Source organism: Mytilus californianus, unplaced genomic scaffold (assembly GCF_021869535.1).
Source record: "Mytilus californianus isolate M0D057914Y unplaced genomic scaffold, xbMytCali1.0.p SCAF_7, whole genome shotgun sequence".
Taxonomy (NCBI): Eukaryota; Metazoa; Mollusca; class Bivalvia; order Mytilida; family Mytilidae; genus Mytilus; species Mytilus californianus.
The window spans coordinates 48,597,881-48,623,784 of NW_026262723.1; the positions used below are offsets into that span (position 1 = coordinate 48,597,881).

The window sequence follows — 25,904 nt, forward strand, 5'->3', positions numbered from 1 at the left end:
GGCGGGGGTCAAAAAAGGGGTAATTTTTTTTTTTCCTTTTTTTTTTGTTTAAAATTTACATTTTAAGTTAGTTATTTTTTATCATGAAGAGAAAGTAGGAATTGAGTTTTGGGGTTAATTGCTCAAACATTTATGAATAAGGGGCCAAATATTGGTCAAAAATAAGGAATTTTTATACGACCGCAAAAATTGAAAATTTTTTGGTCGTATATTGGTATGACGTTGGCGTCGTCGTCGTCGTCGTCGTCGTCGTCCGGCGTCGTCCGAAGACACATTGGTTTTCGCACTCTAACTTTAGTTTAAGTATATGGATCTCCATGAAATTTTACCATAAGGTTCAATACCACAAAAGGAAGGTTGGGATTGATTTTGGGGGTTATGGTACCAACAGTTTAGGAATTAGGGGCCAAAAAGGGGCCAAAAAAAAAGCATTTTTGTAACTTCCAGACAATAACTTGTGTGTAAGTGTATGGATCTCTCTGACATTGTACCACAAGGTTCCATATCACAAAGGGAAGGCTGTAATTGATTATGGGGGTAATTGCCTCAAAATTTTAGGAATTAGGGGCCAAAAAAGGGGCAAAAAACAAGCATTTTTCTAGTTTCATGACAATAACTTGTGTGTAAGTGTTTGGATCTTTCTGAAATTGTACTACAAGGTTCCATATCACAAAGGGAAAGCTGGAATTGAGTTTTGGGGTAATTGCCCTAAATGTTTAGGAATTGGGGGCCAAAAAGGGGCCAAAAATAAGCATTTTTATAGTTTCCAGACAATAACTTGTGTTCAAGTGGATGGATCTCTCTGAAATTGTACTGCAAGGTACCATACCACAAAGGGAAGGCTGGGATTGAGTTTGGGGGTGATGAATCATAAGAGGTTCAAAAAATTTGGGGGGGGGGGGGGGGGGGGTTTTCTTTTTTTTTCTTTTAAAATTTTCCATTTTAAGTTGGTTATTTCTGATTTATATTTAAAAGCAAATAATAATGATATGGTAGGAGATACACACCAAACAGGATGTGTAAATTATTATATAATAAGTATTGTGCAATAGCAAGAAATTTTCAATTCCACAGTATTGCACAATAGCAAGAAATCTTCAATTGCACAGTATTGCGCAATAGCAAGAAATCTTCAATTGCACAGTATTGCGCAATAGCAAGAAATATCCAATAGCACAATATTGCGCAATAGCAAGAAATTGTCAATTGTACAGTATTGCGCAATAGCAAGAAATATTCAATTGCACAGTATTGTGCAAAAGAAGATACTTCGTATAAATTGCTTATTTCTTGATCAATTTCAATGGGGTTTTATTCTTGAATTCTTGGGGTTCTTCAATATGCTGAATCTTACCGTGTATTAAGTTTTTGGATTTTGGGCCCCGTTTTTAAATTGGTCCACATTGAGGTCCAAAGGGTCCAAAATTTAACTTTGTTTGATTTCATCAAAAATTGAATTATTGGGGTTCTTTGATCTGCCGAATCTAATCGTGTATTTAGATTCTTAATTTTTGGTTCCGTTTTCAAATTGGTCTACATTGATGTCCAAAGGGTCCGAAATTAAACTTAGTTTGATTTTAACAAAAATTGAATTTTTAGGGTTCTTTGATATGCTGAATCTAAACATGTATTTAGATTTTTGATTATGGGCTCAGTTTTCAAGTTGGTCCAAATCGGGGTCCAAAATTAAACTTTGTTTGATTTCAACAAAAATTGAATATATGGGGTTCTTTGATATGCTGAATCTAACCATGTATTTAGATTTTTGATTTTTGGGCCCCGTTATCAACTTTGTCTACATTGAGGTCAGAAGGGTCTAAAATAAAACTTTGTTTGATTTCATCAAAAATTGAATTCTTGGGGTTCTTTGATATGCTGAATCTAACCATGTATTTAGATTTTGGATATTGGACCATAATAGGTGAATGTCCAATTTAAAATTTTTAAGTTCTTAGACCACATTCATTCTGTGTCAGAAACCTATGCTGTGTCAAATATTTAATCACAATCCAAATTCAGAGCTGTATCAAGCTTGAATGTTGTGTCCATACTTGCCCCAACTGTTCAGGGTTCGACCTCTGCGGTCGTATCAAGCTGCGCCCTGCGGAGCATTTTATTTAATTTGCAACAAAAACTTGTGTTCAAGTGTATGGATCTCTGTGAAATTGTATTGCAATGTACCATACCACAAATTGAAGGTTGTGATTGAGGTGGGGGATGATGAATCAAAAGGGGGTTGAAAAAATGTGTGGGAGGTAGGATTTTTTTTTTTCTTTTTTTTTTCTTTAAAATTTTCCATTTAAAGATGGTTGTTTCAGATTTATATATGAAAGAAAATAATAATGATACGGTTATATATCATGAGGAATTGAAATTTAAAATTATGTATATTGGAAATTTAAGTTACATTGGAAAGTAATAATTGGCTTTTGGGGGGGGGGGGGCGGTTATGGCTCTAATGTTTAAGGAATAAGGGGAAAAAAGGTTAAAAAACAAGGGTTTCCATTTTAATAGACAAATAATTGAGTAAAGAACATTATTTAAAAGCAGTGTAAGGTTGGTAATTCAAACTCATTTAAATATCTCATCTACACTGCTTTTAAATTATGTAAATTGGAAATTTGCCAATAACTTTATTGTTAATAAATGCATTGGAAATTTGCCAACAATTTTAGTGTAATAAACTTCATTGGAAATTTGCCAATATAAAATTTTGCTGATGAAGGTTTTTTGTTTACCTTTAGCCTTGACTATGAAGTCATTTTCTATTTTTATAGCCTTATGATGTAGTTGAATTATTTAATACTTTTATGATGTGTTTAAATGGGGTTTTATCATGTTTATGGTTGCAAATTTATTGTTTTAGTATAATAAACTCCATTTAAAATTTGCCAATAAAAAAATTTTTGTTTATTTTTAGCTATGATTATGATGTCATTTTCTATTTTACTTTTATGGTTGCAAAGAAATTTTTATTTTTAGATATTACTGTTAAATGATGCTGATTAAGGTTTTTGCTATGTTTAGCCATGACTATGATGTCATTTTCTATTTTAATATCTGTTATGATATATTTAAATGGGCTTTTATGGTTACAAAGGAATTTTATTTTTAGATATTACTATAAAATGTTGCTGATGCTGATTAAGGATTTTGTTTATTTTTAGCCATGACTATGATGTCATTTTCTATTTTAATACCTTTATGATGTAATTTCCATTTTTAGATATTACTGTTAAATGATGCTGATTAAGGGTTTTTTGCTATGTTTAGCCATGACTATGATGTCATTTTCTATTTTAATATCTTTATGATGTATTTAAATGGGCTTTTATGGTTACAAAGGAATTTTATTTTTAGATATTACTATAAAATGTTGCTGATGCTGATTAAGGATTTTGTTTATTTTTAGCCATGACTATGATGTCATTTTCTATTTTAATACCTTTATGATGTAATTTCCATTTTTAGATATTACTGTTAAATGATGCTGATTAAGGGTTTTTTGCTATGTTTAGCCATGACTATGATGTCATTTTCTATTTTAATATCTTTATGATGTATTTAAATGGGCTTTTATGGTTACAAAGGAATTTTATTTTTAGATATTACTATAAAATGTTGCTGATGCTGATTAAGGATTTTGTTTATTTTTAGCCATGACTATGATGTCATTTTCTATTTTAATACCTTTATGATGTAATTTCCATTTTTAGATATTACTGTTAAATGATGCTGATTAAGGGTTTTTTGCTATGTTTAGCCATGACTATGATGTCATTTTCTATTTTAATATCTTTATGATGTATTTAAATGGGCTTTTATGGTTACAAAGGAATTTTATTTTTAGATATTACTTTAAATGTTGCTGATTAAGGATTTTTGTTTATTTTTAGCCATGACTATGATGTCACTTTCTATTTTAATACCTTTATGATGTATTTAAATGGGCTCCCATGTATTTAGATTTTTGATTATTTATACATGTTACCAAATTGGTCCACATTGAACAAAAACGGTCCAAATTTCAACTTTATTACATTACATCAAACATTGAATTCTACATATTCTTTGATATATTGAAATTAACAAACAATTTAGTTTATGGATATTCCACCATAATAGGTAAATTAAATTTTTTCCAGTTCTTACACCACATTCATCCTGTGTCAGAAACCTATGCTGTGTCAAATATTTAATGACAATCCAAAGTCATAGCTGTATCAAGCTTGAATTTTGTGTCCATACTTGCCCCAACTGTTCAGGGTTCGACCTCTGCGGTCGTATCAAGCTGCGCCCCAGCGAAGCATTTTATTGTAACTTCCAGACATAACTTGTGTGTTAGTGTATGGATCTCTCTGACATTGTACCACAAGGTTCCATATCACAAAAGGAATGCTGGGATTTATTTTGGGGGGTAATTGCCTCAAAACTTTAGGAATTAGGGGCCAAAAAAGGGGCAAAAAACAAGCATTTTTCTAATTTCAGGACCATAACTTGTGTGTAAGTGTATGGATCTTTATGAAATTGTACTACAAGGTTTCATATCACAAAGGGAAAGCTGGGTTTGAGTTTGGGGGTAATTGCCCTAAACATTTAGGAATAAGGGGCCAAAAAGGGGCCTAAAAACAAGCATTTTTCTAGTTTCCAGACAATAACTTGTGTTCAAGTGTATGGATCTCTCTGAAATTGTACTGCAAAGTACCATACCACAAAGGGAAGGCTGGGATTGATTTTGGGGGTAATTGCCTCAAAAGTTTAGGAATTAGGGACCAAAAAGGGGAAAAAAGACAAGCATTTTTCTAATTTCAGGACCATAACTTGTGTGTAAGTGTATGGATCTTTATGAAATTGTACTACAAGGTTTCATATCACAAAGGGAAAGCTGGGTTTGAGTTTGGGGGTTATTGCCCTAAACATTTAGGAATTTGGGGCCAAAAAGGGGCCTAAAAACAAGCATTTTTCTAGTTTCCAGACAATAACTTGTGTTCAAGTGTATGGATCTCTCTGAAATTGTACTGCAAAGTACCATACCACAAAGGGAAGGCTGGGATTGATTTTGGGGGTAATTGCCTCAAAATTTTAGGGATCAGGGGCCAAAAAGGGGGAAAAAACAAGCATTTTTCTAATTTCAGGACCATAACTTGTGTGTAAGTATATGGATCTTTATGAAATTGTACTACAAGGTTCCATATCACAAAGGGAAAGCTGGGTTTGAGTTTGGGGGTAATTGCCCTAAACGTTTAGGAATTTGGGGCCAAAAAACAAGCATTTTTTCTAGTTTCCAGACAATAACTTGTGTTCAAGTGTATGGATCTCTCTGAAATTGTACTGCAGGTAACATACCACAAAGGGAAGGCTGGGATTGAGTTTGGGGGTGATGAATCATAAGGGGGTTCAAAAAATTTGGGGGGGGGGGATTTTTTTTTCTTTAAAATCTTCCATTTTAAATTGGTTATTTATGATATATATAAAAGCAAATAATAATGATATGGTTTGAATAGGTAAATTAAAAAATTTTAAGTTCTTAGACCACATTCATTCTGTGTCAGAAACCTGTGCTGTGTCAAATATTTAATCACAATCCAAATTCAGTGCTGTATCAAGCTTGAATGTTGTGTCCATACTTGCCCCAACTGTTCAGGGTTCGACCTCTGCGGTCGTATCAAGCTGCGCCCAGCGGAGCATTTTATTGTTCTCTACTTAAGTTAGCCTCAACCAAATGTTATGAGACTTAAACACAATGCTTATTACCACAAAACTCAGATCAAGTTCAAATTTGGGTAGCGTCACTTTTACCGTTCTTCAGTTATGTCCCTTTATGACTATATCATATGCAAGTGGGGGCATCAGCTGTGTCCACATGTGGACACTATCCACATTTATTTATATAGATTAGACCGTTGGTTTTCCCGTTTGAATGGTTTTACACTGGTGATTTTTGGGGCCCTTTATAGTTTGCTGTTCGGTGTGAGCCAAGGTTCCGTGTTGGAGACCGTACTTTGACCTATAATGGTTTACTATTATAAATTTTTACTTGGATGGAGATTTGTCTCATTGGCACTCATGCCACATCTTCTTATATCTATTATACTACCAAAATTACTAAAAGGCAAGACATATCTCTGTGTCAACAGTTTATTTATATTGCCAATATATTTGATAAAGAGAATACTTAATGTGTTTAACAGATTGGCCTATTAGATGTAGACCTTTGTGGTCCAAGTGTACCAAAAATGTTTGCTGTGGAAGGCAAAGATATTCATCAGTGTCCAGAAGGGTATGTTACACAATTAAATAATGATCAAAATTACTATCAATACATTTCTAAAAACAGTTGAAATAAACTATGCCAATATTTTGAGTAAAGGTTTGCTGGCCTTTCATGTTAGAAACAAAATTTTACTGGTGATGAAGTCAGCATAATCTAAACCAAATTAACACATTGTATACCATATAATTGCTCTCATCTTTCTCATAAAACTTTTGCTCTTAGACTCAGTGACTTTGGAGAAAGAGCTCAATGCAGGAAAATATAATACTGACACCTTTTAATCTTAAAAATACTGCAACTGCTTTATATTTGGAATTTTTTCAAAATAGACATATAGAGGATGACTTATGGTGTCCAACAATGAACAAAAAGCTTTAAGAAACTACTGTTCTAGAGAAAAGTTTTTAAGACAGTGACAACCTTTGACAAGAATCTTGAATTGAGACAGGCACAAATGAAGTAGTTGTGTGTTTACTGAACCCTTCCTTGATTACCCTGATTAAAATATAATGAAAATGTTTCCATGAAAAGCAACTTTCAGTAGATTAATTTAATTACATACCGTAGGTATTACAGAAGATTAAAAACACTTCTTGAAAAACCTAAAATATGCAGTTACTGAAACCAAGCTCAAAATATTTCATATGTTTGCAATGAAATCATACTTTCTTTAACCATTTGAAAGGAGCCATTTAATGAATTTGATTTTTGTCACACTAGATGGTTACCTGTTTATGTTGATAAGGAACAACAGCTAGGTGTAATGTCAATTGCTTTTTTGTTAGACGGTAAAGACGATGCTGTTGTATGGAGAGGGCCAAAGAAAACAGGTAAGTTATTTTGCGTAGAAATTATATTATCATTCACAGTAAAAAGGTATACATATATCATGCATATAAGATTCAGATCATAGATTCAATTCTTCTCTTATAGACCCCCTCCTCAATGCAGTGAGGGGGACATAAAAATATGTGGAGTGCATCTGTCTGTCAGCAGCCTGTTGTACGAACGTGTCATTAGTCTAATGAGTCATTAAGTCTTCATTAGCCTAATGCATCATAAAGGCTTAATGAAGACTTAATGACCCATTAGGCTAATGCCACGTTCGTACAACTGGCTGCTGGTCTATAAAGCATACTCACCTGTACAATTTTTGCCAAATTTTTTATAAAATTTATATCAAAGGTTTATATTAGCAATGGCTTGGAGGAGTTTGAAAATCAATGCAAATGAATTATATTTAAAGGAGTTATGCCCTTCCATTTATCTGTCCATCCATTTGGTCTTGTAAGCAATCTCACACATAAAATTCTTTGCCATATACATGTATATTTAAAAAAAAAATGATCAGCAATGTCATGGATGAGTTTGCAATTAAGTGCCAATCAACATATTTTAAAAAGAGTTATCCCCTTGGAAATATAAAGCAAATGGAAAATTGCATTGTAAGTTTTATCAAGCCTATTTTTCTTGTAGGATTTTATGAAATTTATATCAAAGGTTTAAATCATCTTGGAAAAGTTTGAAAATCAGTGTTAATCAAATGTTTTTGCAGGAGGTGTTTTCCTATGAAATGAAACTTATATGGAAAATGCATTGTAAGTGATCTCATGCCTACATTTTTAGCTCACCTGACCCGAAGGGTCAAGTGAGCTTTTCTCATCACTTGGCGTCCGTCGTCCGTCGTCCGTCGTCGTTAGCTTTTTACAAAAATCTTCTCCTCTGAAACCACTTGGCCAAATTTAACCAAACTTGGCCACAATCATCATTAGGGTATTTAGTTTAAAAAATATGTCCGATGACACCGCCAACCAACCAAGATGGTCGCCATGGCTAAAAATAGAACATAGGGGTAAAATGTAGATTTTGGCTTATATCTCTGAAATCAAAGCATTTAGAGTAAATCTGACTAGAGAAAAACTGATTATCAGGTCAAGATCTATCTGCCCTGAAATTTTCAGACAAATCTAACAACCTGTTAATGGGTTGCTGCCCCTGAATTGGTAATTTTAAGGAAATTTTGCAGTTTTTGGTTATTATCTTGAATATTATGATAGATAGAGATAAACTGTAAACAGCAATAATGTTCAGTAAAGTAAGATCTACAAATAAGTTGTCATGACCAAAATTGTCAGTCGACCCCTTTAGGAGTTATTGCCCTTAATAGTCAATTTTTAACAATTTTTCGTAAATTTTTGTAATCTTTTACAAAAATCTTCTTCTCTGAAACTACTGCGACAATTTTAACCATACTTGGCCATAATCATTATTAGGGTATCTAGTTTAAAAAATTTGTCCGATGACCCTGCTTTCCAACCATCATGGCCAACTTAGTTAAAAATAGAACATAGGGGTAAAATGCAGTTTTTGGTTTATATCTCTGAAACTAAAGCATTTAGAGCAAATCTGACAGGTGGCAAAAATGTTCATCAGATTTAGATTTATCTGCCCTGAAATTTTCAGACAAATCCGACGACCCGTTGTTGGGTTGCTGCCCCTGAGTTAGTAATTTTACAAAAATTTTGCAGTTTTTTGTTATTATCTTAGATATCATTATAATATCTAATATCTAATACTATTAATTATGATTTTAACCTTATTTTACATGATTTCCAAAGCATCAGTAAATACAGGTGAGCGACACAGGCTCTTGAGAGCCTCTAGTTTGAAAGGCAAAAAAAATATATGCTTGTTTCCTGCCTCCCTACCGTCCCTGTCTCAGACCTTCCGATCCTGTTTTTTTCTGTGCATTTGGGAAAAGTTGTCACAATACATCATCTTTTCAGGTTCATATTGTCTCCTCCAAATACAAACAAAATGTCAATCCGACAAACTTGGCACTGGACAAGCAACCAACAATTAATCAGACAATTACCAAATAAAAATTATGTATCTAGCTTTTTTCTCTCCTAAAAACTTTAGTAATGCTTATTTGGTTTTGAGTATCCTCTGTTCTTAAATTTACCTGTATCTCAGTTAAAAAAATAAAATGAATTGAAAAAAAAATAAAATGTATTCCCTAACTACCTACCCTTTTTTCTCAATTTGGAGGCAGGAGACAAGCATATATTTTTTTTGGCATAAGATGTTTTATATTAAAAAATGTATACAAAAAAAAAAGTATTTGAGCTATTGATTGCCTGTGGACTGATAAAATATGTGCTTTAGCAGGGGGCATTGGGACGCTATTCTTTAATTAAGTCTCCCAAACGAAGTTTGGGAAGACTTATTGTTTTTGCTCAGTTCTTCTTCTTCTTCTTCTTCTTCTTCTTCTTCTTCTTCTTCTTCTTCTTCTTCTTCTTCTTCTTCTTCTTCTTCTTCTTCTTCTTCTTCTTTTTCTTCTTCTTCTTCTTCTTCTTCTTCTTCTTCTTCTTCTTCCGCCGCTTTTAAATTTGAACTTGTCCGCACCTGTTCTCCAAAACCGCTTGTCAGATTAACTTAGGGTTTCACAATATGTTAGACTAACATGTCTAGTGGTGCAATCAGGGTTTTGTTTGTGCAATGGGGTTTATAAAGGGGTACTTTGAGGGGCAAAAAGAAAAGAGGGTTTTACTATAGAACCCTATGGGATTTTATTTTTTAAAATTTTCAAATGATTATAAATTGAAAACCGTTTGTGATAGACACAATCTTTTTAATTGAAAATGTTCTAAATGATAAAGCCCATTAAATGAAATACAGGGTTAGTCCCCAGGGGTCACCCCCACCCCCTACCATTTAAGAAAGTTCTAATATCTTCTAAGTGGTCAAGATCCCCACCCCTAAACCATATATATTCTGGTTTGTCATGCTAAGATGGTTTGAATGATATACAGGGTTAGTCCCCAGGGGTCATCCCTACCCCCTGCCATTTGAGAAAGTTCTAATATCTTGTAAATGGTCGAGATCCCCACCCCTAAACCATATATATTCTGGTTTGTCATGATAAAGCACATCAAATGTTATACAGGGTTAGTCCCCAGGGGTCACCCCCACCCCCTGCCATTTAAGAAAGTTCTAATATCTTCTAAGTGGTCAAGATCCCCACCCCTAAACCATATATATTCTGGTTTGTCATGATAAAGCACATCAAATGTAATACAGGGTTAGTCCCAAGGGGTCACCCCCACCCCCTGCCATTTAAGAAAGTTCTAATATCTTTCTAAGTGGTCAAGATCCCCTCCCCTAAACCATATATATTCTGGTTTGTCATGCTAAGATGGTTTGAATGATATACAGGGTTAGTCCCCAGGGGTCATCCCGACCCCCTGCCATTTGAGAAAGTTCTTATATCTTGTAAATGGTCGAGATCCCCACCCCTAAACCATATATATTCTGGTTTGTCATGATAAAGCACATCAAATGTAATACAGGGTTAGTTCCCAGGGGTCACCCCCACCCCCTGCCATTTAAGAAAGTTCTAATATCTTCTAAGTGGTCAAGATCCCCACCCCTAAACCATATATATTCTGGTTTGTCATGCTAGGATGGTTTGAATGATATACAGGGTTAGTCCCCAGGGGTCATCCCGACCCCCTGCCATCTGAGAAAGTTCTAATATCTTGTAAATGGTCGAGATCCCCACCCCTAAACCATATATATTCTGGTTTGTCATGATAAAGCACATCAAATGTTATACAGGGTTAGTCCCCAGGGGTCACCCCACCCCCTGCCATTTAAGAAAGTTCTAATATCTTGTAAGTGGTCAAGATCCCCACCCCTAAACCATATATATTCTGGTTTGTCATGGGAAGATGGTTTGAATGATATACAGGGTTAGTCCCCAGGGGTCATCCCGACCCCCTGCCATTTGAGAAAGTTCTAATATCTTGTAAATGGTCGAGATCCCCACCCCTAAACCATATATATTCTGGTTTGTCATAATAAAGCACATCAAATGTTATACAGGGTTAGTCCCCAGGGGTCACCCCCACCCCCTGCCATTTAAGAAAGTTCAAATATCTTGTAAGTGGTCAAGATCCCCACCCCTAAACCATATATATTCTGGTTTGTCATGCTAAGATGGTTTGAATGATATACAGGGTTAGTCCCCAGGGGTCATCCCGACCCCCTGCCATTTGAGAAAGTTCTAATATCTTGTAAATGGTTGAGATCCCCACCCCTAAACCATATATATTCCTGTTCGTCATGTAATGAACATTTGAATGACGTATAGGGCCAGTCCCCAGGGGTTCCTCCCCACCCCCAATGTTCTAGTATCTTGTAAATGGTCGAGATCCCCACCCCTAAACCATATATATTCTGGTTTGTCATGCCAAGATGATTTGAATGATATACAAGGTTAGTCCCCAGGCATCACTAATGCATATAACTTTACTGGACCAAACCAATTTTCACTGGACGTTGCCCAATGTCAGGCGACCCTGGGAATTACGAATTATGGGAGCTTCGTTTGGGAGACTTCGTAACAGCATCCTGTTACAATCATTTCTTGTTATCTATTGATTTAGCTCTCCTGGCCTGAAGGGCCATGTTAGCTTTTGCCATCACATCATCAGTCAGTCTGTCTGTCCATTGTCAAAAACTTTTGAAAAAATCTTCTCCTCTAAAACTGCTGGGCCAAATGTTATCGAACTTTACCTGAATGTTCCTTAGTGTATTAAGTTTTAAAAAAATGTATTTAGGGATTTGATCTGTCAACAAACATGGCCCCTGTTGCTAAAAATAGAACATAGGGGTGAAATGCAGTTTTTTATATGGCGTTTACGGGACGTATTATGGTATACCGTTGTCTGTCTGTCCGTCTGTCCGTCGTCAACATGTCGGACATTAACTCAAAAATGCTTTAACCAATTTGCATGTAACTTTGGTGAATTGTTTATATCTATTGACGTGAGCTCCCTTTCAATTTTTGTAAATTTTAGATTTTACGATTCCGAGTTACAGGGTTTTATTCATAAAAAAAGGGGGGATTTTCCAGTTTTCGGACAAAAACTCAAAAATGCTTTCAGCAATTCTCATGAAACTTTGGTGAATTGTTTGTATGTATTGATGTAAGCTCCCTTTAGAATTTTATAAATTTTACATTTTACATTTCTGAGTTATGGGGTTTTATTCATTAAAAAAAGGGGTGATTTTCCAGTTTTCGGACAATAACTCAAAAATGCTGTCACCAATTCTCATGAAACTTTGGTGAATTGTTTATATCTATTGATGTAAGCTCCCTTTTTATTTTCATAAATTTCTAATTTGACATTGAGAATTAATTGAACTTTATTTGTTTATAGTCTGACAACAGATTTACTAAGTATTACACAACAGCAAGAAATCTTTAATTGAGTATAAATTCAATTCATATAACCAATTTCAAGTTCTTTGACTACATTTATTCAGAAACCTATAATATGTCAAATATTTAATTACAATCCAAATTCAGACCTGAATCAAGCTTGAATATTGTGTCCATTTTTGCCCCAACTGTTCAGGGTGGACCTCTGCGGTCGTATCTAGCTGCGCTCAGTGAAGCAATTATTATTGGCTTATATCTCAAAATTTAAAACAGTAAATCTGACATGGATAATAATGAACAGCAGGTCAAGGTCTATCATCTGTGTAATTTGCAGAAAAATCAAACATCCCAATTTTCGAGCTATTGCCCCTGAATGTCATTTTTTGCAATTTTTACAGATACTATAAAAGATACAGAGAAATTTTAACATTAAAAATGACTAAAACAATAAGATCTACAAATAAGTGAAAACTTGGCAGAAATCATTAAATGACCCCTAGTGGAAGTTATTGTCTTTAAACAAAGATTTTTACCCTTTTTGTCTTTTTTTCAAAGGTAAAATATGATCTACAAATGAGTAAACTCTGCCAAAATGGAAAAATTGTCAATAGGAGTTAATTTCCTAGAGAGAAATTGTAAATACAAGTGTTAAGCAAAATAAAATCTACAAATTAGTGAACTGTGCCAAAATTGGCAATTTACCACATATACGGTAGGAGTTATTGCCCTTGAAAGATATTTCTTTCCCATTTTTTCAGTTTTGCAAAAACCATCAAAGATAGACAAAATTTTTGAATAGTAAAGATGTTAAGCACTATCAGATCTACAAATAAGTCAAGAGGGGCAAAATTGTCAACTGACTTCTTTTAGGAGTTGTGGCCTCTGAATGACCATTTTTACCCATTTTATGCATTTTTTGCAGAAACAAAGATAGATAGAGAGCAACAATATATGACAAAAATGTTCATCAAAATCAGAACTAAAAATCAACAACATGTTTAAAACTATCAATTGTTCTCTGAGAAGATTAATTGTCCTTGATAGATGATTTTTTTTCTATTTTTGCAGTTTTTGCACAAACTATAATAGAAAAAAGACAAACAGTCAAAAGTAAAAAATGTTCAGTACAATAAGATCTACAAATCAGTCATCATGGTCAAAATGTCAACTGACAATGGTCAGATAAGATAATCCTTATACATGTTATAGAAGTTATTTCCCTTGAATGATGATTTTCATTCAATTTTTTGAATTTTTGTCAAAACTATGATGATCAATCAATACAAGACCCACATGAATGCCACTAAATAAGATCTATGAATAAGCAAACATAACTGATTGCAATAAGGGAAAACATAAATATCAAAATGGCGTATTTTTTACAAGGTGTGCAATTCAGGCTCTTGGGAGCCTCTTGTTCACAATGAAGGAGCAATTACTTCCAATGTATCCCCTGACCTTAGGAATCTCAGAGGAAATGAATTCAAAACTTTGGTAAGCATTCCAAATATGTTCAAGGATACATCTTACAAAATGTTTTTGATAATTCTTATTGTTTCATTCCTATTTTTTTTGGCATTTTGTCATTCAATTCTCCATTTATTTCTCTATAAAAACTCAACACACATTACTTTCCTGCCAAATTTTATTTGAAATTGACCTGTCTTTAATTCTCTAGAATTTTCAAATATATTGATTAAACCTTATACCGGTAGATCATATTAAACTAGAGAAAACATTGTTATTTTGTACGTTCTGATGGTATAAAGAAGAAACTAAAAAAACATACAAAACATATTAAAAAAAGTATGTTCCTTTATACTGTAAATTCAGAAATTATTGCGTGCATTTATTATTGCGATTTTGTCATTTTAGACTAAAATGCGATTTTAATTTTTGCGATATTGAGAAAAATCCTGTTTATTTCATATAAAAAATTTCAAAATGCAAGTTTAAATTATTTCGATTATAACCTTGTCGCATTTTTCGCAATAATAAAAACATTGCATTAATTTCTGAATCTACAGTACTTATAAGAGAATAAATTGTATTATAATGTTTAATTTGCTTTGAATGGATTGTACTTATATTCATAATGTTGGTTTTTCTACGATCTGTCTATACATTGTACCATTCATGAATGTTGAAATATTGACAACTAGACCTTGAGCTTGTTTAGATTCTTAGAAAATTAACCAAATAATAGATTGATTGTTGACTTCTTAGGCCACCTTAGCACATAATATAAAACCAAGGTGATGTGGTATGATTGCCAATGAGACAAATTTCCACTAAAACTAAAGAACAGGGATGTGAAAAGCTACCATTCTTCCTTTAACAATGAAAAAAACCCATACTGTATAGTAAGCTATAAAAGGCCATGAGATGACAAAAATGTGAAATAATTCAAAAGAAATAAGGAATGATCTAATGACTATAATTTGGCTACCAGACTATAAATATTACTTTTATAATATTTCCTATCTATTTTTCATGTTTTGGTGCTATTTTGGATTTTTTTTAGCAATGATAAAGCAATTTCTGAGTGATGTTGTATGGAGAGATATTGACTACCTTATCATTGACACACCACCAGGATCATCTGATGAACATCTGTCAGTTATTGATAACTTGAAGGCTTATAATCCAGATGGAGCTATTCTTGTTACAACACCACAAGTATGTATCATGCTCCAAGGTCTAACTTTGTGGTTGAGGTATGACCTGGGCATTGTGAATAGTCTTCTTTTGAACTCTTTTGGTGGTGAAAAGCTGCAGTAATTTGAAATAAGTTTCAGAAAAAAATCAGTATCAGCAATCTGGGGAAGCATCAAGTATATACACTCAATAGCACTTAGTTGTTTGGTTGAAATAACTATTATAAAAGCCAGTACACAACAATTAAAATGTGATAATCCCTATAAACTTGTAGTGGTGCTCAACTAACAAAAGGTATTTTATGTTATGATATATAGTCATGATTGTTGACTCACTAATCAAAATGAAGTTCATTGTGACACTCTGCTTTGGGTCAGCTGAGGAGCAATTGAGTGTAGTTTTCTAGATGTTAGTTTCTTGCTGATCTATGATATCTAGCCTTTTAATCTTTCATTACTAATTTTTATATGACCACAAAAAAATTTTGCAGTCGTATATTGGTATGACGTTGGCGTCGTCGTTGTCGTCGTCCGAAGACACATTGGTTTTCACACTCTAACTTTAAAGTGAATGGATCTCTATGAAATTTTACCATAAGGTTCAATACCACAAAAGAAAGGTGGGGATTGATTTTGGGGGTTATGGTACCAACAGTTAAGGAATAAGGGGCCAAAAATAAGCATTTTTGTAACTTCCAGACATAACTTGCGTGTAAGTGTATGGATCTTTATGAAATTGTACTACAAGGTTCCATATCACAAAGGGAAAGCTGGGTTTGAGTTTGGGGGTAATTGCCCCAAACGTTTAGGAATTTGGAGCCAAAAAAGGGCCTAAAAACAAGCATTTTTCTAGTTTCCAGACAATAACTTGTGTTCAAGTGTATGGATCTCTCTGAAATTGTACTGCAAGGTACCATACCACAAAGGGAAGGCTGGGATTGAGTTTGGGGGTGATGAATCATAAGGGGGTTCAAAAAATTTGGGGGAGGGATTTTTTTTTGTCTATAAAATTTTCCATTTTAAATTGGTTATTTCTGATTTATATATAAAAGCAAATAATAATGATATGGTTTGAAAAGGTAAATTAAAATTTTTTAAGTTCTTTAACCACATTCATTCTGTGTCAGAAACCTATGCTGTGTCAAATATTTAATCACAATCCAAATTAAGTTCTGTATCAAGCTTGAATATTGTGTCCATACTTGCCCCAACTGTTCAGGGTATGCCATGGTATCAAGCTGCGCCCAGCGGAGCATTTTATTCACAAACTGTTTTTATTAATGCGAAGAATGCAACAGTATCAGGTGTGCATAATAAAAACCAGCATTCATAATTTCAGTACATGTAGTTATTTTCCTTCACAAAATTTTGTGCAGTTGCATTAATAGTAATGAGTGAATCTCAATAATAAACACTTAAATTTATTTCTAAATTTACAAAATATCTATTTTTGGCCGACATTTCTTAAAATAGAACATAGGGGTAAAATGCAAGTATTGTCTATTATTTTGAAAATCATTATAAATAGAGAATATCTAACAGGGAGCAAAAAATGTTAAAAATGTTGAGCTCTACCTGTTCTTCATTGATGTCAATGCTATCAGGCGACTTCTTATAGGAGTTATTGCCCTTAAATGACAAATTTTACCTTTTTTTTTTCATTTTTATACGACCGCAAAAATTGAAAATTTTTTGGTCGTATATTGGTATGACGTTGGCGTCGTCGTCGTCGTCGTCGTCGTCGTCGTCGTCGTCGTCGTCCGGCGTCGTCGTCGTCGTCGTCTGGCGTCGTCCGAAGACACATTGGTTTTCGCACTCTAACTTTAGTTTAAGTGAATGGATCTCCATGAAATTTTACCATAAGGTTCAATACCATGAAAGGAAGGTTGGGATTGATTTTGGGGGTTATGGTACCAACAGTTAAGGAATTAGGGGCCAAAAAGGGGCCAACAATAAGCATTTTTGTAACTTCCAGACAATAACTTGTGTGTAAGTGTATGGATCTCTCTGACATTGTACCACAAGGTTCCATATCACAAAAGGAATGCTGGGATTGATTTTGGGGGTAATTGCCTCAAAATGTTAGGAATTAGGGGCCAAAAAAAGGGCAAAAAACAAGCATTTTTCTAGTTTCATGACAATAACTTGTGTGTAAGTGTTTGGATATTTCTGAAATTGTACTACAAGGTTCCATATCACAAAGGGAAAGCTGGAATTGAGTTTGGGGGTAATTGCCCGAAATGTTTAGGAATTGGGGGCCAAAAAGGGGCCAAAAATAAGCATTTTTCTAGTTTCCAGACAATAACTTGTGTTCAAGTGTATGGATCTCTCTGAAATTGTACTGCAAGGTACCATACCACAAAGGGAAGGCTGAGATTGAGTTTGGGGGTGATGAATCATAAGGGGGTTCAAAAAATTTTGGGGGGGGGATTTTTTTTTTTCTTTTTTTTTTCTTTTTTTCCTTTTTTTTTTCTTTTAAAATTTTCCATTTTAAGTTGGTTATTTCTGATTTATATTTAAAAGCAAATAATAATGATATGGAAGGAGATACACACCAAACAGGATGTGTAAATCATTATATAATAAGTATTGTGCAATAGCAAGAAATTTTCAATTGCACAGTATTGCACAATAGCAAGAAATCTTCAATTGCACAGTATTGCGCAATAGCAAGAAATCTTCAATTGCACAGTATTGCGCAATAGCAAGAAATATCCAATAGCACAATATTGCGCAATAGCAAGAAATTGTCAATTGTACAGTATTGCGCAATAGCAAGAAATAATCAATTGCACAGTATTGTGAAAAAGAAGATACTTCGTATAAATTGCTTATTTCTTGATCAATTTCAATGGGGTTTTATTCTTGAATTCTTGGGGTTCTTTAATATGCTGAATCTAACCGTGTATTAAGTTTTTGGATTTTGGGCCCCGTTTTTAAATTGGTCCACATTGAGGTCCAAAGGGTCCAAAATTTAACTTTGTTGGATTTCATCAAAAATTGAATTATTGGGGTTCTTTGATATGCCGAATCTAACCGTGTATTTAGATTCTTAATTTTTGGTTCCGTTTTCAAATTGGTCTACATAAAGGTCCAAAGGGTCCAAAATTAAACTTTGTTTGATTTTAGCAAAAATTGAATATATGGGGTTCTTTGATATGCTGAATCTAACCATGTATTTAGATTTTTGATTATGGGCCCAGTTTTCAAGTTGGTCCAAATCGGGGTCCAAAATTAAACTTTGTTTGATTTCAACAAAAATTGAATATATGGGGTTCTTTGATATTCTGAATCTAACCATGTATTTAGATTTTTGATTATGGGCCCAGTTTTCAAGTTGGTTCAAATCGGGGTCCAAAATTAAACTTTGTTTGATTTCAACAAAAATTGAATATATGGGGTTCTTTGATATGCTGAATCTAACCATGTATTTAGATTTTTTATTGTTGGGCCCCGTTATCAACTTTGTCCACATTGAGATCAAAAGGGTCCAAAATTAAACTTTGTTTGATTTCATCAAAAATTGAATATATGGGGTTCTTTGATATGCTGAATCTAACCATGTATTTAGATTTTTGATTATGGGCCCAGTTTTCAAGTTGGTCCAAATCGGGGTCCAAAATTAAACTTTTGTTTGATTTCAACAAAAATTGAATATATGGGGTTCTTTGATATGCTGAATCTAACCATGTATTTAGATTTTTGATTATGGGCCCAGTTTTCAAGTTGGTCCAAATCGGGGTCCAAAATTAAACTTTGTTTGATTTCAACAAAAATTGAATATATGGGGTTCTGTAATATGCTGAATCTAACCGTGTATTAAGTTTTTGGATTTTGGGCCCCGTTTTTAAATTGGTCCACATTGAAGTCCAAAGGGTCCAAAATTTAACTTTGTTTGATTTCATCAAAAATTGAATTATTGGGGTTCTTTGATATGCCAAATCTAACCGTGTATTTAGATTCTTAATTTTTGGTTCCGTTTTCAAATTGGTCTACATAAAGGTCCAAAGGGTCCAAAATTAAACTTAGTTTGATTTTAACAAAAATTGAATTTTTAGGGTTCTTTGATATGCTGAATCTAAACATGTATTTAGATTTTTGATTATGGGCCCAGTTTTCAGGTTGGTCCAAATCGGGGTCCAAAATTAAACTTTGTTTGATTTCAACAAAAATTGAATATATGGGGTTCTTTGATATGCTGAATCTAACCATGTATTTAGATTTTTGATTTTTGGGCCCTGTTATCATTTTTGTCCACATTGAGATCAAAAGGGTCCAAAATTAAACTTTGTTTGATTTCATCAAAAATTGAATTCTTGGGGTTCTTTGATATGCTGAATCTAACCATGTATTTAGATTTTGGATATTGGACCATAAAAGGTGAATGTCCAATTTAAAATTTTTAAGTTCTTAGACCACATTCATTCTGTGTCAGAAACCTATGCTGTGTCAAATATTTAATCACAATCCAAATTCAGAGCTGTATCAAGCTTGAATGTTGTGTCCATACTTGCCCCAACTGTTCAGGGTTCGACCTCTGCGGTCGTATCAAGCTGCGCCCTGCGGAGCATTTTATTGCCTTTTATCTTGAAAACTATAATAGATAGAGAGAAACTTTAATATGCAAAAAAGATAAGCAAGTCAAGATCTATGAATAAGAATAATGCATGGTTGAAATCGTCAGTTGACTTTTTATTAGAGTTATTACCTTTGGATGACTTTTTTTAACAATTTTTTGCATTTCTGCCTTATACCTTAAAAATTATAATAGATAGATAGAATTTTAATAATTAAGCAAAAATGATCAGCAAAACTTTTACAAAAATTTTCTCCTCTGAAACTACAGAGCCAAATTTAACCAAACTTGGCCACAATCATTATTGAGGTATTGTGTCCGATGACCCCGCCAGCCAACCAAGATGGCCATCATGGCTAAAAATTGAACATAAGGGTAAAATGCAAGTTTTGCCTATTATTTTGAAAACTTCTATATAAATAGAGAAAATCTGACAGGGAGCAAAAATGTTCAGAATGTTGAGCTCTACCTATTGTTCTTTCACGTCAAAACTGTCAAACGACTTCTTATAAGAGTTATTGCCCTTAAAAGATGAATTTTACCATTTTTTAACATTTTTGCCTATTATCTCGAAAATTATTATAGATTGTCAGAAACTTTAAATAGCAAAAATGATCAGCAAGACAAGATCTACAAATAAGTCTACATGGCTGAAATCTTCAGTCGACTCCTTATTAGAATTATTGCCCTATAATGACATTTTTTTTGCATTTTAGCCTAATATCTTAAAAACTATATTAGATAAATAGAAATTGTAATTTGCAAAAATGATCAGCAAGACAAGATCTACAAATAAGCCTAATGGCCGAAATCTTAAGTCGACTTGTTATTGCCCTTTAATGATAATTTTTCCCATTTTAGCCTAATATCTTGAAAACAGTAAAAGATAAAAGAAACTTTAAATAGCAAAAATGATCAGCAAGACAAGATCCACAAATAATCCAAAATGGCAGAAGTCTGCAGTTGACTCATTATTTGAGTTATTGCCCTTTGATGATAATTTTTAACATTTTTTTGCATTTTTTGCATGTAATCGTGAAAACTATAATAGATAAATAGAAACTTTAAAAAGGAAAATTATCAGCAGGATAAGATCTACAAATATGTCAACATGACTGAAATTGTCAGTTATCTCTAAAAAGAGTTATTTCCCTTTAATGATGATTTTTACTAAAAAGTGGCTATTGTTGAAGATGCAGGTGAGTGACACAGGCTCTTTAGAGCCTCTAGTTTTTATACGCCCGTTTACAGGACATATTATGGTATACTGTTGTCCTTCCGTCCTTGGTCAACATGTCGGACAATAACTCAAAAATGCTTTAACCAATTTACATGCAACTTTGGTGAATTGTTTATATCTATTGACGTGAGCTCCCTTTCGATTTTTATAAATTTTAGATTTTACATTTCCGAGTTATGGGATTTTAATCATAAATAAAAAGGGGTGATTTTCCAGTTTTCAGACAATTAATCAAAAGTGCTTTAAAGACCAAACAGCCTATTCTTGATGCGCATCAACTAACGCAACTTGGTAGTGACATAAAAGCTCTATGACGTTGTTTCTAGCCATGAAAAAAACATCAAATTATAACGTCCTATTTCGCGTTTTTCACGGATTTCAACATGGTGTACGCTTAAAAAACTACGTCTTCCAAAGAAAAGTGGAATTAAGCGTCGCACTGATACCTAGTGGAAATTAAATACAAATGGACACAAAAGATACTACACTATCTGTAACCTCCGTTCTAATAAAAATAATAATAAAAATATAAATTTTGAACTCAGCTTTTTGCATTTGCGCCGATCTGCATTTCACATTTTTCTTTCATCACTTGCGCCGATTTTGTCTTTCATTTGCGCCGATTGTGTACAGGTAGATTATAGGTGAAAGTTTATTTATCATATAAACCTCTTCTGTTAGCCAGTTGTACATATGTTATGAATTGTCAATTACAACATGTATATAAATGTTGTCCCCTGCTCACAAAGGGGAGGTGGGAGTAGAATTTCGAGCAGGATAAGTCAATTTAAGAGATATTTGTGCACTCTGTTTACATCCACTAAAATCACGGAGTAAAATTCTATTTACAGCATTTCAAAGCACCACAACAAAATCCATAAAAATGTAATACTAGTTCAATGAATTATTATCTTGTCGAGAATTTATATGCCACACATCTGATATATTCCTTTCTTGTCATTTTATCTTTTCTATACTTGCTGTACTTGCCAATAATGAAGTCCATCTTTTCTTTCTTGTGTCAAAACGAAGTTCTCGAACAATATGACCAAAATTTTCTTAAACATAAGGGAACACTATTTATATCCATATATTACCATGCAATATACATTCTAGGTTTACTACATGTACATGTATTTACTCGTATAGCAAATAAAGTATCGGGGCTAGTGATAAAAAAAATAAAATAGGTGCTAATGAAAGAATCAAATCGGCGCAAATTAAAGATCAAAATTTTTTTTAAAGCGGCGCAAATCTCGTACGCCCGTTTAACTTTACACTGGTAAATTTATATGACTTACGCTTAGAATTTTAACTTAATATGTGATTTTCAAAACTGAGTTTTCATAAGGTTGGGCCGATAAACAATACTTTCTAGAAGTTTCGATATACTGGCAACGTATGCATGTTGAGATTAACTTAATTCTTTAAGATTCTCGTAAAATAATGGTGATCTTGCAATGAAGTTAAATTTTATCTTTACTGCTTAATTGACAAAATCTTATAGTAAAAATAAAAATAATAAAGGTTCATTGTCTTTTGCCATTTGATTCATTTCAAATTGTCTCAAGGAGAAATGATAAAGATTTCGCCTGATCTCACAGAAGCTTACGGCAAACAATATAAGAAATTAATATACTCAGTGAATGTGAATTAAAATAAAAATTTACGGTTTTTATAACTAAACTTGTTGTAAATTTAACTTATGACAAAAACAATTGCTTCAAGAATAAGATCCAACATAAAATTTCTCAATTTCAAAAAGCTACAATGACCGGAAAGATTGAAAACAAATTTCGATGTTCAATGCCGGCAATCTATACATACAATCTTGTCTTTGTTTTAATTTTCAAAATGAGCTATTTAGATTCATAATATTTCATCCTGTTTTGAGAAATACTTTATAGTTTTCAACGGAAAATTATTTCTTAGATTCTAAATCAATTTTTGAAATAAAATTTATTTGTATTTTATATTTACTGTCTCGTTTATTCGAAACACGTGAGGTAGTAATAACGGGGATCGTATTTTATGATAGGTTAAATGGATGTAAAACGTTTTAGAATCAAAAACTTTAATTCATATATCATACCTATAATTTTAATTTTCTTATATTTTAAATATTCAGAAATAATGAATCCACAAACTAGATGGAATAATTTGTATACTCTCGTCTTAGTCAAGACACATAATGGTATAAAGAAGTCCGTCCGTGCTAATGTCTGTCCGTCTGTCAACAGTAACGAAAGAGTGCGCTAGGGCGAAGTTCTAAAATTGTCGCGACAAAAAAACCCACACATCTTGTCTAATATAGTCAAATAGTCTGTAAGTTAGCCAGTGTCATCTTTCATTTCTCTTTTTATTTTCAATGATTTTGCTAATGAGAGAGAGAGAGGACAACAACAGACTTTCCTTTCTAAAGCGTCGTAAAAGGTTATTTTGAACATTTTTTCATTCTGACGGATGGTGTTTCTGAAGGTTAATTTTGTGCGGCAACAACATCATGAGATCTGATACCAATACATATTTGTGATCTCTTGTATTACCTGAAAATAAAGTAGGTGAATATAGTTGTTTTTCTTGATTCTTGAAAATTTAAATGTGGGTTTCAAACGTCCAATTTGCAATTTTTTTCAAACAGTGCGCCAGCAAGGAAAACTTGTACTATGACGTCAGATTCAATGTTCTGAAGAAAGACAACTCTTTTCTTCAAAACGAACGAGAAAAAAACATGAAAATTAATCATAACTTTTTTGAAAGGTCGGTGACATATACATTTTTTTGCTTTATTTTGAAGAGTACACATGGCACTTTCTTTCTTGAAATTTTTATGAAAAAATCACTGGTAGATATTTTTTAATACTTGAAACGTTTTTATACGACCGCAAAAAAATTTTTGTGGTCGTATATTGGTATGACGTTGGCGTCGTCGTCGTCGTCCGGCGTCGTCCGAAGACACATTGGTTTTCGCACTCTAACTTTAGTTTAAGTGAATGGATCTTTATGAAATTTTACCACAAGGTTCAATACCACAAAAGGAAGGTTGGGATTGATTTTGGGGGTTATGGTAATAACAGTAAAGGAATTAGGGGCCAAAAAGGGGCCAAAAATAAGCATTTTTGTAACTTCCAGACATAACTTGTGTGTTAGTGTATGGATCTCTCTGACATTGTACCACAAGGTTCCATATCACTAAAGGAATGCTGGGATTGATTTTGGGGGTAATTGCCCCCAAATTTTAGGAATTAGGGGCCAAAAAAGGGGCAAAAAACAAGCATTTTTCTAGTTTCATGACAATAACTTGTGTGTAAGTGTATGGATCTTTCTGAAATTGTACTACAAGGTTCCATATCACAAAGGGAAAGCTGGGTTTGAGTTTGGGGGTAATTGCCCTAAACGTTTAGGAATTTGGGGCCAAAAAGGGGCCAAAAAACACATTTTTTTCTAGTTTCCAGACAATAACTTGTGTTCAAGTGTATGGATCTCTCTGAAATTGTACTGCAAGGTACCATACCACAAAGGGAAGGCTGGGATTGAGTTTGGGGGTGATGAATCATAATGGGGGTTCAAAAAATTTTGGGGGGGGATTTATTTTTTTTTCCTTTTTTTTATTTTTTCCTTTTTTGTTTCTTTTAAAATTTTCCATTTTAAGTTGGTTATTTCTGATTTATATTTAAAATCAAATAATAATGATATGGTAGGAGATACACACCAAACAGGATGTGTAAATTATTATATAATAAGTATTGTGCAATAGCAAGAAATTTTCAATTGCACAGTATTGCACAATAGCAAGAAATCTTCAATTGCACAGTATTGCGCAATAGCAAGAAATCTTCAATTGCACAGTATTGCGCAATAGCAAGAAATATCCAATAGCACAATATTGCGCAATAGCAAGAAATTGTCAATTGTACAGTATTGCGCAATAGCAAGAAATATTTAATAGCACAGGATTGTGCAAAAGAAGATACTTCCTATAAATTGCTTATTTCTTGACCAATTTCAATGGGGTTTTATTCTTGATTTCATGGGGTTCTTTAATATGCTGAATTTAACTGTGTATTTAGTTTTTGGATTTTGGGCCCCGTTTTTAAATTGGTCCACATTGAGGTCCAAAGGGTCCAAAATTAAACTTTGTTTGATTTCATCAAAAATTGAATTATTGGGGTTCTTTGATATGCCGAATCTAACTGTGTATTTAGATTCTTAAATTTTGGTTCCGTTTTCAAATTGGTCTACATTAAGGTCCAAAGGGTCCAAAATTAAACTTAGTTTGATTTTAACAAAAATTGAATTCTTAGGGTTCTTTGATATGCTGAATCTAAACATGTATTTAGATTTTTGATTATGGGCCCAGTTTTCAAGTTGGTCAAAATCGGGGTCCAAAATTAGACTTTGTTTGATTTCAACAAAAATTGAATATATGGGGTTCTTTGATATGCTGAATCTAACCATGTATTTAGATTTTTGATTTTTGGGCCCCGTTATCAACTTTGTCCACATTGAGGTCAAAAGGGTCCAAAATTAAACTTTGTTTGATTTCATCAAAAATTGAATTATTGGGGTTCTTTGATATGCCGAATCTAACTGTGTATTTAGATTCTTAATTTTTGGTTCCGTTTTCAAATTGGTCTACATTTAGGTCCAAAGGGTCCAAAATTAAACTTAGTTTGATTTTAACAAAAATTGAATTCTTAGGGTTCTTTGATATGCTGAATCTAAACATGTATTTAGATTTTTGATTATGGGCCCAGTTTTCAAGTTGGTCCAAATCGGGGTTCAAAATTAAACTTTGTTTGATTTCAACAAAAATTGAATATATGGGGTTCTTTGATATGCTGAATCTAACCATGTATTTAGATTTTTGATTTTTGGGCCCCGTTATCAACTTTGTCCACATTGAGGTCAAAAGGGTCCAAAATTAA

The 25,904-nt window shown here is 33.3% G+C and overlaps 1 protein-coding gene across 2 annotated transcripts in view; it reads left to right on the top strand.

The window, feature by feature from the left end:
* LOC127709731 (cytosolic Fe-S cluster assembly factor NUBP2 homolog) overlaps positions 1–25,904 on the top strand; it is a 68,764-nt gene that overhangs the window by 28,068 nt on the left and 14,792 nt on the right. For both annotated transcript variants that reach the window (XM_052215401.1, XM_052215400.1), the window contains exons 3-5: positions 6,192–6,280; positions 6,995–7,104; positions 15,028–15,182. In XM_052215401.1, the coding sequence (XP_052071361.1) occupies positions 6,192–6,280; positions 6,995–7,104; positions 15,028–15,182 (354 nt within the window). The remainder of the gene's footprint in view (positions 1–6,191; positions 6,281–6,994; positions 7,105–15,027; positions 15,183–25,904) is intronic.